The sequence below is a fragment of the Crotalus tigris genome, unplaced genomic scaffold (assembly GCF_016545835.1).
Source record: "Crotalus tigris isolate CLP2741 ecotype Arizona unplaced genomic scaffold, ASM1654583v1 scf7180000017589.2436309, whole genome shotgun sequence".
Lineage (NCBI taxonomy): Eukaryota > Metazoa > Chordata > Lepidosauria > Squamata > Viperidae > Crotalus > Crotalus tigris.
The window spans coordinates 1,049,427-1,062,017 of NW_024096495.1; the positions used below are offsets into that span (position 1 = coordinate 1,049,427).

The following is a 12,591-nucleotide window of genomic DNA, read 5'->3' on the forward strand; positions in this document are numbered from 1 at the left end:
CCATTCTTTTAGCTTGTGATAAAATAAGATCTAAAATAAAAGATCAAGATGCCAGCTTAGATGCACAAAGCCAAATTTTGACTACAACTAAAGAACCAACAATGCAGAAGATAAAGAAGAAGAGGGACAACCAAATATTAAGACAGAGGACTCAATTGACCAACAAATACAGCTGATGGAAAATCCAGAAAAGGAAGTGACAGCATTGCAATGGAAATGACTTTCTATATAAATCAGAAGAAATTTGAGAAAGAAGTAGAACAGATTGAATTGAAGACAAATATATTAGAGCAAAGATGGGGAACTGGAATAACAGGGAGACAATTTAACGAATACAAATGGGCTAGTCCTTCCAGAAAACATGGGAAGATCTTGGAAAAGATAATCAAACAACGAATCACCGAACACCTAGAGACAAACAAAGTCATTACTAAAAGCCAACATGAGTTTGTCAAAAATAGATCATGCCAGACAAATCTTATTGCATTCTTTGACCAAGTGACAAAATTAGTGGATCAGAGGAATGCTGTGGACATAATTTACTTGGACTTCAGTAAGGCATTTGATAAAGTAGATCACAACCTACTACTTGACAAGAGAGAAAAATGTGGGGTAGACAGCATCACTACCAGATGGAACCGTAGCTGGCTGACCAGCTGTACTCAGCGTGTGGTCCTCAATGGAACCGCATCTACATGGAGAAAAGTGTGTAGTGGGGTGCCCCAGGGCTCTGTTCTGGGCCCAGTGCTCTTCAACATCTTCATCAATGATTTGGGCGAGGGGATAGATGGGGAACTCATCAAATTTGCAGACGACACCAAGCTGGCAGGAATAGCCAACACTCCAGAAGACAGGCTTAAGATACAGAAGGATCTGGACAGACTTGAACACTGGGCACTATCTAACAAAATAAAATTCAATGGTGAAAAAAGCAAGGTTCTACATTTAGGCAAGAAAAACCAAATGCACAGGTATAGTATAGGGGGTACTTTGCTCAATAACTGTGAGAGGGACCTCGGAGTCCTAGTGGACAATCACCTAAATATTAGCCAGCAGTGTGCTGCAGCTGCCAAAAAGGCCAACACAGTGCTAGGCTGCATTAACAGAGGGATAGAATCAATATCACTGAAGTGTTAATACCATTTTACAATGCCTTGGTAAGGCCACATTTGGAATACTGCATCCAGTTTTGGTCACCATGATGCAAAAAAGATGCTGAGACTCTAGAAAGAGTACAGAGAAGATCAATAAAGATGATTAGGGGACTGGAGGCTAAAGCAAATAAGGAATGGCTGCTGGAATTGGGTATGTCTAGTTTAATGAAGAGAAGGATGAGGGGGGACATGATAGCAGTGTTCCAATATCTCAGGGGCTGCCACAAAGAAGAGGGAGTCAAGCTATTTTCCAAGGCGCCTAAAGGCAGGACAAAAAGCAACGGGTGGAAACTAATCAAGGAGAGAAGCAACCTAGAACTAAGGAGAAACTTCCTGACAGTTAGAACAATTAACCAGTGGAACAACCTGCCTCCAGAAGTGGTGAATGCTCCAACACTGGAAGTTTTCAAGAAGAGACTGGACAGCCATTTGTCTGAAATGATATAGGGTTTCCTGCCTGAGCAGGGGGTTGGACTAGATGACCTCCAAGGTCCCTTCCAACTTTACTATTATTATTATTAATTCAAATAATATATATAAGAATAGAGGGAGATCTATTTTATGCTTTAAAGGCGCTGATATGGAAGTCTAGTTGGCAAAAGAAGAAAGCTAGAATAAGGTTGAAAAAACTGGGATTTTGACTCATTAGAGGGGATTTTATATTGCCAATTAGAGGGTTAAAGGGAGATGTTGAGATAAGGGGAATATTGGTTATTAGATTTAAAATATTTGGAAACCAGTTGAAAATAAGGATTTTATTTTAATATTTAAAAATTAGACTTAAAAAAGAAAAGAAAATTAAATATTATGAATATTTGATTTATTGATTAACCCAGGCAATATATATAATGGTTTTGATTTATTAAAGGGGATATTGTGTTATTAAGTAATGACTTAACATGGTGGGAAATAGATAACTCTTAGGAAATAGAACAAGATTAAATAGATAAAATGTGTATTTTGGATAGCATAGTTTGTTATGAAGTGAGATAAGGGAAATTTTGGTTACCCAAAGTCTGAAAATTATAAATATCAAAGGTTAAATTGGAATATTGATAAGAAATTAAAAACTGAGTAAAAATCAATAACATGATATGGATTGTTTATGAAGATTGAATGTAATTAAGATATATATAAGCTAAAAATGTATTGATAAATGTAATAATGATGTTCTTATTGAGTTGATATAATTAGAAATGTACTAACCTGAATATGAGACAGTAAATGTTAATGGAAAAAGAAAAGAAATATTTGATCTTGTAACCTGAGATTTTGTTATTGAACTATTGATTAACCCAGTCACCACGTTGCTTTTTAAATATTCAAATGTAAAATTGGAAAATTAATAAAATATTATATAAAAAAATACAGGTTTCGTATTTTTTGCAAGAGTGTTAAGACTTTTTTTTTTTAGCTGCATAGATTGATTTAAATCAAAAAGTGTTCTGCCAGATGCATGCTGGTAGTTCTGTTACCAGAACTATTTTTTAAAGTAGTTAATTGAAAGATACCCTAGGTCAGTGGTGGCAAACCTAGGGCACGCATGCCAGAGGCGGCACTCAGAGCCCTCTCTGTGGGCATGCACATCACGGCCACTAGCAGCTCGTGCAGGTCCATTAGGCTGCCACCTCCTGGAGCAACAGCCCCGCCCAACACAAAGGAGGCAAAATGGCCGGCTAGCAAGCTCGAGTAAATTGTTAAAGTATCGAGGTGGCCACGCTTACTTGGCCACATCCACCCAGTCTGCTGTGACCACCCTGGCCACACCCATCCAATGGGCCACACACCCCGCCCTCCCTGAGGGAACCACACTGCTGATGCAGCCCTGGCACTTTGCAATAAATAAATGGGTTTTGGGTTGCGGTTTGGGCATTCGATCTCTAAAAGGTTCGCCATCACTGCCCTAGGTATACTGTATTTGTGTTTGGGTTCTATCTCTTTATTGGCATCTAGTGGTTATCTGGACCTCCACAGCCCAGATATGGCAGTTTTATTATCTTTATCTTTATAAGTAGGAAAGAGAGGAAAAAAGAAGGAACTAACAAACAATTGCCAGGAAGACTCCTGGTAGGGGAGGACTCCACTTGCAGCGTATGATACTACTGTTGAGGCAATAATAAGTGGCTTGAGAGTAGCCATTGTGGCAGCTCTTACTTTTCATTCCATTGGCCCTTCCTTTTTCTATGTTACTTTTTGTCATGACACTATTGGGGACCCATGCTTGCACTTATGAATCTTGGTGCAAAAAATCAAGCTGGTTCTACACAGGAAAGAATTTCATGTAATCCACTAAGAATAATGACATTCTGTTCCTTTAATTTTAAACTCACTTTGGGGAGCAATTTCATGCCCACCCTGTCTTTTCTTCACCCACTCATTCCAATTTAAATCCTACACCAGTTTAACTACCTCATTGCACTGATAAGAGTTATAGCTCACAAAAGCGTATACCTTTTTAATAAAAATTGTTAGTCTAAAATAGTACTACCAGACTCCTTTGTTTTTTGGGCTACTACAGGTCTCAGTTAGAAAGGAAATTTCTTTAGGGCTAGTACAATTTCAGAATAGGATATGGAAAAATCTATGTCATAATGACATTTGCCATTGGAATAGATTTCACGTTCCCTGTGAAATCACTTCTGTCCCTGCAAATTTTAGAGAAGTGTATTAATTCCTCATTACAAAGAAAAAGTCACATTACATGATTAGATGGCAACTCACATAATGTTGGATGTAGCATATGGGATCTTTGACAGAAATAAATTTAAGAGTACTCTTAGCAAAATTAAGAGTACTTAATTTAGGCATGACTAAATATGTCTTAAGCTCAGTTTTTTTATCCTACCTTACAATTTTGAGATAACATAAACCAAACTTGGAATAACTATACCATATCATTCTTTAAAAATATGTTGTTTAGGTTAGTTCCGCTGAAATGTACAGTGCTGAATAACTGAACTAGACAGAAATTAGGGTTCTTCAAAATACCGTATTGTTTTTGTTTACATATATTTTTAATTAATTGATTCTTTTATTGACAAATCCCTAAGCTGATTTTAAAATATTAAAAAGAGATTTTAAATATATAATCTATTGCATAGGTTTATGCAAATCTATTATTTTCAATGTGAGGATTATATTATAAATGCATATTTCTAACAAGGCAATAAATATAATTAAATGAAAAGGTCTCTTTTTCAGAAACCATTCTTTTGCACTGAGTGATCATGAGGCAATATTTTTTCCTTTTAATTATCCATGATAATAGAGGCTGGGTCCTTTCCTTTCCTTTCCTTTCCTTTCCTTTCCTTTCCTTTCCTTTCCTTTCCTTTCTCCTTTCCTTCCCATTCCATCATTGTCAAAAGACAATGATGGAATGGAATTGAGTGCTAAACTGCCCTTTTGTTTCTAAGTAAGGTTAAGTTATACAATAACCAGTCCAAATGGTTCGTACTGAGTTAAATAGCAAAGAACTAATGTTACAACAATCATAGATATAGTCTGAGTCTACAAGTGCTAATCCTGATCTACCTAGGAAAAGCCAGTTTCCTGGGAGTTTACTTTTAGGAAATATCACAGTTTTGCAATTCATCCCTGCCCCCCAGTACCACAGGAAAATCCTTTGACAGTGCTAGTTCAAGTATTCTATAGTGCTTTGAACTACCTAGCTTCATAAAACTACTTATGCTGGTCTTTTGCTAGTAAGGGCAATATTTCACAGATTATTTCTACAAAATTTACCAGTGTGGTGCCCATTGGCTTGAATTATGCTGTGGAAATGACCAGTGTAATTTTCGCAGGAACTATTATTAGGCTGTTGCATGTGTTTAAATGTACAGTACGTTTTAAAAATGTCATCAAATCCAACACTATTGGGTTTAATGATCAGAATAGAATAGAATAGAATAGAATAGAATAGAATAGAATAGAATAGAATCTGGAAGGGGCCTTGGAGGTCTTCTAGTCCAGCCCCCTGCTCAAGCAGGAGAACCTGCGCCATTTCAGATAAGTGACTGTCTAGTCTCTTCTTAAAAACTTTCAGTGATGGAACACCATGATTTCTGAAGGCAAGCTGTTCCACTGGTAAATTGTCCTCACTGTTAGGAAGTTTCTCCTTAATTCCAGGTTGCTTCTCTCTTTGAATGGTTTCCAATCATTGTTTCTTGTCCTGCCCTCTGGTGCTTTGGAGAATAATTTGACTGAAGGGGAACTTAGAATGCAGCAGGTTCCCATCTCGTGCACAGCTGAGCTGTCTGTCCCAGAAGGCTTGGGGGTTTCTCCCTATCCTTAACTGTATATGGCCTTATGCTGGTCATTTTTCCCAGAATTCTGTTCCCATTTAAGAAAGTCTTTTTTGCACTATGTGCTCCATTCTGGCACCAGAATCCTTAGCAGCATTTTATTTTTGCAAAAACAAAGTAGAACAAAGGAAAACAGGAGTAGAATTTTTCTCCTCCATTCCTATTTTGGTACAGTTCCTTTTTTGCAAACCAGTCCCAGGACATAGACTACTATAAAAAGGAAAGATGTATAGAATCTTTGCCAATAGTTAGAATACCCCAGTGGTGCTCTGGATAGAGCTTTATTTGTGAGTTGGTGTGTTCTTTGGGGATTATGTGAGAAAGAATTTCAATTCTTATGGAAAAAAAATACATGTCTGATTTTGCACTTCTCAATCAGAGCACGTTACTGCGCTTGTAAATCTCATATCCTATACACAACTGAATGGATCACATCATCATCATATTAAATGGGCACTGGTACTTTTTTTTTTCAAATTCAAACTACTTGCAGCAATATCTGCCTTTTATGTTTGTGTTCTAAAAAAACTACAGAATGAACAAAAAAGCAAAGTTATAATAAGAAGCTAAGGAATTAGGTAATAGGAATGATGAGAAAGATAATAGTAATATAGCTCTAATACCGGTAGGTGGTTTTACATCACAGGGAATTAGTTGTTTAGCAGAGTGATGGCATGGGGAAAAAAGTGTCCTTGTGTCTAGTTGTTTTGGTGTGCAATGCCCTATAGTGTCATCTTGAGAGAAGAAGTTGAAACAGTTTATGTCCAGGATGTGAGGGGTATGTAGATATTTTCACTTTACACATAATATGACTATGCGTAGTATGAATTATATACTTGTAATACATATTGGATAATGACACAAACACTAAATAGTATGGCAATACATTAAATAGTATGAATTCATACAAATGAACGATAGTTAAGAATATACATATAGTATTTATGATACTCCTTGGTTTTACTTTAAATGTCTGTATCACTCATTGTTATATAAACTAAACAAAACCAAGCACTAATATAACTTAGTTTCTATGCCACCTGATTCCCAGCAATTTTGGGTGGTTTATAAATTGTTAGAATATTAAAACCAACAAAAAACAACAAAATAAAAAGTAGAAACGGTAAAAATGCCAAAACTGAATAGAAATAAAGAAAACAATGCAATCTAAAGGCAGCTTCAGTTACCCTCACCAAAGGCCTGCACAGGCCTTCAGAGAATCGGAGATGCAACTTCCTTGAAAGTAGCCTATGTTGAATTTTATATTTTATTTATATTTATTTATTATATTTATTTATATTTAATATTATGTCATAAAATATTTTATAAAAATATAATATTTCCATGTTATTTCTTAAGTTGTGGAATTTAGTATGATTCAAAATTCTTACCTTTGCCACAAATTTCAATAGGAATATATTTATAATAATTATCATAGGAAACAGTTCAAATAGCTTTCATTATGTTATTAACAAAGTAACAAGATACATGGAAACTTATTTACTACCATCTGTATTAACTATAATATAGTATGAGCCCATAATGGTTTTTAAAATATATTAAAATTGATTTTAATATTTAGAGCAAGTTACTTGCTAATTTATTTTTGAGTGGGAAAACATTAACTACTTCCTATTTATAGAGAAACTCTTCTGAGTGTTACTTTCTCAGTTAGCTGCTACCTACAATACATCAATAGGAATCCTTCATAGGAAAAGTTTTTCCTACAATGGAGAAAATGATATATTTTTGTTTTTTGCTATTTTGTTTTTTGTAACTTCTGTTATTACAGAGAGCACACTGTTACTAGGCCATTGTGGATAGACAAGGTTAGATTTTCAGGCCTAATCTTAACTACATCTACTTTCAGAGAAGTAGGCTTAGCACTGCTTCCTTACTTTTAGAGAAATCTTCTCATCCCAGACATATAAATCAGGAGAAAGTATATTGGTCTTCCAAATCTCATTATCTCCTAAAATGATTGCTTCCTTCCATGCAAATTTTTAATAAATTCTTATGGAAGCTCACACAAAGCTAAAAGAATAAAGAACAGAACAAACTCTTATCCTTTCTACTTTTTAGAAAAGAGTTTCCTTTAATATAAAATGTATATGCCAAATGATGCCAATGAAAATGAATGAAATCTAAGACATGTTAGGCAGTGAGGAAAGGATGCTATATTCTATACACAACTGGCTTCTTTATATGTACTGCTTCAATAGATAAATTACTGAGGAAATGCAGATTTTCTCCTAAGGTAACTCTCCCAACTCATATGTGCTGAACTACTTGAAAGTGACATATATGTGTACAATTTCACATGATTTATATATACAGTTTAACTGCATCTTTGGAAAAAAAGAGAGTGAACTGTGATATCCTTTCCTAATGCTCACTGAATAGGCTTTTAAAAAATTAATGTGAAAATCTGTGTCTAAGCAAATTTGTTTTAATAAGTAAAAAGGCAAATTAACAGACAAGAATTAAGTTTTGTGGCAAATCTAGCAAAGGCTAGAGGAAAAGCCTATTGCAGAGCTGGATGGACTTTTTATTGAAAAAAGCCAGGCTGCAGAAACATATTGTAATCCCAGATTCTCTCTCTGAATGCAGCAGGCACAATAATTGCTTTGTAACCCACATTCTTGTAATAAAGAAAGCAAACACAGAGCTAACACAGATTAGGTCCTTTTTTATATTTCTATTCAGACTACAAAACAGGATTAGTCTGTAACCTCATAATGCACTGAGCTCAAGAATAGCAAAAAAGAAAGTATCCTTTGTCTTTTACTTACCAGTCGAGGCTGAGGACATGTGTGCTCTATCTCCTCCATGGTTTCTGAAGGAAGCTCATTAGAAAGGGATTTTGGGATACCTGTTTCTGACTCAGCATTAGTTGCAAGCACTGGCATGGCCAGTGAATGCTTCTTGTGGTGGTGTCCTTTCTGCTACTCTTCTCTCAGCCAGATAATGTTTTCGCATGTAATTCTTTCCCTCCCTCACCTTCTCCCCCTTCTTTTCTTTTCATTCCCTTGAGAAATTAAAGGTTTTTCTTTCAAGGAGAAGCCAAGAGGCAAGGCCTCAGTTTATCACTATAACAACCAGCTAGCAGCAGAGCAGTTGGTACATGATACAGTATTCTAATTTGCATGTCGCATTCTGGTTGGTTACTGTCATCATAGTACCATTTTGACTGAAGTAGCTGATATAGGCTGGGAGGCAGGTTGATATGAATGCCTTCTTTTCTTTATTTAGTGCTTTCCTGCTAAGCATCACATGACTTTACACATTTGATAATATTCTTCACATTTATTATTATACTTTTATTTCATTTTGCATTTTTCTTCCTCTTCTTTTAAATAAAAAGACACATACTGAGATTTTTGATGACTAAATTGCTCTAAGTTTTAAATTCTATTTCTGTATTTAAAAATAAATGTATAATTTAGAAAGAGGGTGAGATGAGCATAATGGAAAGTCATAAATTGAGAAGAAATATGGAGAAAAACATTGATCTAATTTAGCCCTGAATTTAACAATGCTGAGTGAGTTGAGAATTCATAAATTTATCTCAAACTTGTCAAAATAATATATACTTTCCACACTATTATTTCAAACTTGCCTTCTAGTTCTTACATAATGGTGTTCTGGTGCTGAAAGGACAGCTCCTCTTAGTAGTAATTCTATGTAAGTTAGTGATCAAATAATGCTGACGTATGTAAACTAGAGATATACATAATTGATACAATTTTAAGTAAATATTTTTTGAAAGGGAATATAAAACTAATGAAAATTAATATGAAGTTAAAAAAAAGAAAAAGAAAGAAAAAATTAAAGCGAAAGCTAACAGTGGAACAAAAGGAAAAAAGTAAAAGAAATTAGAAACAAAGTATGCTTATTATTGTTTTTATAATTTATCCTAGTGTTTATCAACCTTGACAGCTTTAAGATGTGCAGACTTCAACAATCAGAATTTCCCAGCCAGAATGCTGGCTGGAGAATTCTAGGAATTGTCACCTACACATTTTAAAGCTGTTAAGGTTGAGAAATACTGGCCTATCTTATTTAATAATCAAAGCCATATATCATAAGTTCATTTTTTTCTGTTTCATACAAAAAGTCTATAAAATGTTTCTAATCAGCAATAAACATAGATATTGTCTTTTCTCTGATCAAAGAAGTCAGTTTAGCTATCTTAACCAGTTCTATCATCTTTATTGTGGGTAATGCAAAATCCTTCTATTTTTGTGCAACTTGCTGCAGCTATCATGTATAAAACAAAGTTTCATGACTTGTTTCCAACTGTTTGTTCATCAATCCAAAGGAAAAATCTTTAATCTTAATTGTTTATTAATCTTTAAAATCCTCTGAATCAGTATATGTATTTGAATCCAGAATTTTCTAGCTATTTAACAGGTAAACCAAATCCCTTCTTGTTGTTCATATTTCTAACATAAATTTGAAGTGCTTTAATATTCTAAACAATTTCTCTTGTGACATATACAACCAATAATTTTATAAAAATTCTCTTTAATATTATAATATAGTTTATATTGCAATCCTTCCAGATACATATTTTCCCATTGTTCCATTTGTATATTATAACAAATTTTAGACCATTTTATCAAACATTTTTTCACTTGTTTTTCTTCTGTTTCAAATTAAAAGTTTATATGTTTTAGCAATTACATCTTTATCATTTGTAGACAATTCTATTTCAAAATCAGTCTTACAGTGTTCAAAATCATAAATTCATTTATCTATCTTAAATCCTTCTAATAATTGTAAATAAGAGACCATTGATAGCTATAGCCCTGAGCCACAAAGCTATTTTCAGGCACAAACTGAATTTGATCTATTGCATATTCTCAATATGGCATGTCTAACATTATTCTTAACTTTATTGTATCACAAATATCCAATTTTCAGATTATGTTATACTAACACCAGAAGTTTTTTATTTCTCAGTAATACCCAGTCTTCCATCAAAACCAAATAGCAAGCTGCAAAATACAATTTCAAATCAGATAACCCCTATTCTTCTTTTTTCTTTGCATCTTGTAACACCTTTTATCATAGAAATTCTCCCCAGCAATGAAAGTTGTCATTTCTCACATCTTAACATATATTTTAAACTTCATTTCATGTCTTAACACGGTTATTTTGAAATAACATACAATTCATATTTGTCTTACTGATACTCAATATCATACCTCCTTCTCAATCTTAAAACCCATTTTATTCATCAATTCTGTTTGATCTTCTATTTTCACGTTTTTGCTAGCATCATCTTTATTCATTTTAAAACTGCTAATGCACAAAATTATTTACATTTGCCCATCAATATTTCAATCCCCTTTAAAGAGCTTCCAGAACCAACACCAAATCATCTGCAAAATGCCTTAATTTATAAGTTTCTTTTTAAATCTTTATTCCCACAAACTCGTTTTATATCTCTATTCAGTTTTTCAAGAATGAAAATAAACGAGAAAGGAGACTACCTTGTTCCTTTTTGTATCTCACAGGATTTTGCTAGATCTCCATTATTTGTGTTTTCTATTAAGTGTAAATCAATCTTATCCATTTTGTAAAGTTCTACCCAAAATTTATATCTTACAAAACCTTGAACAAGAAAGCCAAGTTCAAACTGTCAAAGGCCTTTTCTGAATCTAAAAGACCAATGTGGCATGTTTTTCATTATATGCTCCAAATATTCCAAAATATCCAACACATTTGTAATATTGTCCTTTAACTGTCTTTTAGGTAAAACCCACATTGATCCTCAAGAATAAATTCTTGCAAAATCTATCAACTAGAATGTGAACTTGTAGTTATTATTCAATAATGAAGCTGCCCTATTGTTTCTTGTTAAAATTAAATCTTGTCTCCTTTTGTATATTAATGCTATATTGGCCTCTTTCCAATTCTCTGGACTCTTTCCTCCCTGTAAGATAGAATTCGGAATGGTTTGTAAATGTTGTAAAAATTCATTCTCAAAACATTTATAATAAAAATCTGATAATCTGCCTGATCCAGGCACTTTCCTAGTTCAAACACTTTTATAGCTTCAGAAACTTTCCTTATTGTTATAGGTTTCTTAACAATCTGTTCCTCTATAATTCTGGTAAATTTTGTTTATTTAGATATTCATCTATTTTCTTTAGAGACATGTCACTTCTTATATACAAATGGAAAAAAAGTTGATAAAATGCTTTTTGTATGTCCACATTGTCCATCAATACACTATCTCTCTCTTGTAATTTCAATACATTTTTTTTCTTTTCATAATTTATTTGCTATTTCTCTGGCTTATTTGCAAACCTATTTTTTTCTTTATATAATCATTTTTATTTTCATTTCTCTTACTATTAATATAGGTAACTGGCATTGTTAAAGCTTAGTTTGTTGAGAAATATATCTTCTCTGGAAATTTAATTCTTTTTTTCTCTTTATTTCATCCAAAATAGCTTTTATGTGTCAAATTCACAGGATTATGATTTGAAAAAGGCTTTACTGTTTATGTCCATCTCTACTTTATGAACCTTGGTAGTCAAATTGTTTGAAATCCAAATCACATCTATTCTTGAAAAGGAGCTATATGCCTTTCAGACAAATATATATGCTTTCTCGAATTGCCATTTTTCTGTCTCCATATATCAACAACCTCTAAATTGTCTATCAAGTTAAAAAAACTTTAATAATTTGCCTTGCATAGTGTTAATATTTTTCTCAGAAGTTCTGTCCAATTGTGGGGAGAGATCACTCCATTCCAATGCCCCATCCAAAAGCAATTTTTATAAGAAAAGCCTATTAAATTCTCCATAATAAAATTATTTATAAAACAACACTTGTTCTCATTTGGATCATAAATTCCCAGTGTCATATTGACTTCCACCCAATAAATCTACCATGCTCATCAGTCAATTCAAGTTCTAGTTTTGGTTGGGGATTTATTTATTTATTTTCTCATCTTTTTCATCTTTTTTTTTTTCCCCTTTTTTCTCCTTCCTTCCTTCCTTCTCCTGATAAAATAATTCTGTTTTCTGAGAAAATAATTTCTCAGAAAAGGGAAAATTCTGTTCCCTTTTGGTAAAGGCAAGTTATGCAAACAAAGGAAATGAGGAAGAAACAATAAGTAA

General features: G+C 33.5%; 1 protein-coding gene across 6 annotated transcripts in view; it reads right to left on the bottom strand.

The window, feature by feature from the left end:
- PCYT1B (phosphate cytidylyltransferase 1, choline, beta) overlaps positions 1 to 12,591 on the bottom strand; it is a 41,249-nt gene that overhangs the window by 22,815 nt on the left and 5,843 nt on the right. The window contains exon 1 of one of the 6 annotated variants that reach the window (XM_039363177.1): positions 8,248 to 9,315. The exons of 3 other annotated variants lie outside the window; for them this stretch is intronic. In XM_039363177.1, coding sequence (XP_039219111.1) covers positions 8,248 to 8,364 — 117 coding nt within the window. In that variant the 5' untranslated portion in view covers positions 8,365 to 9,315. Of the gene's footprint in view, positions 1 to 8,247; positions 9,316 to 12,591 lie in introns of those variants that run through there. 2 more of the 6 variants (XM_039363185.1, XM_039363168.1) reach the window with 2 other exon arrangements.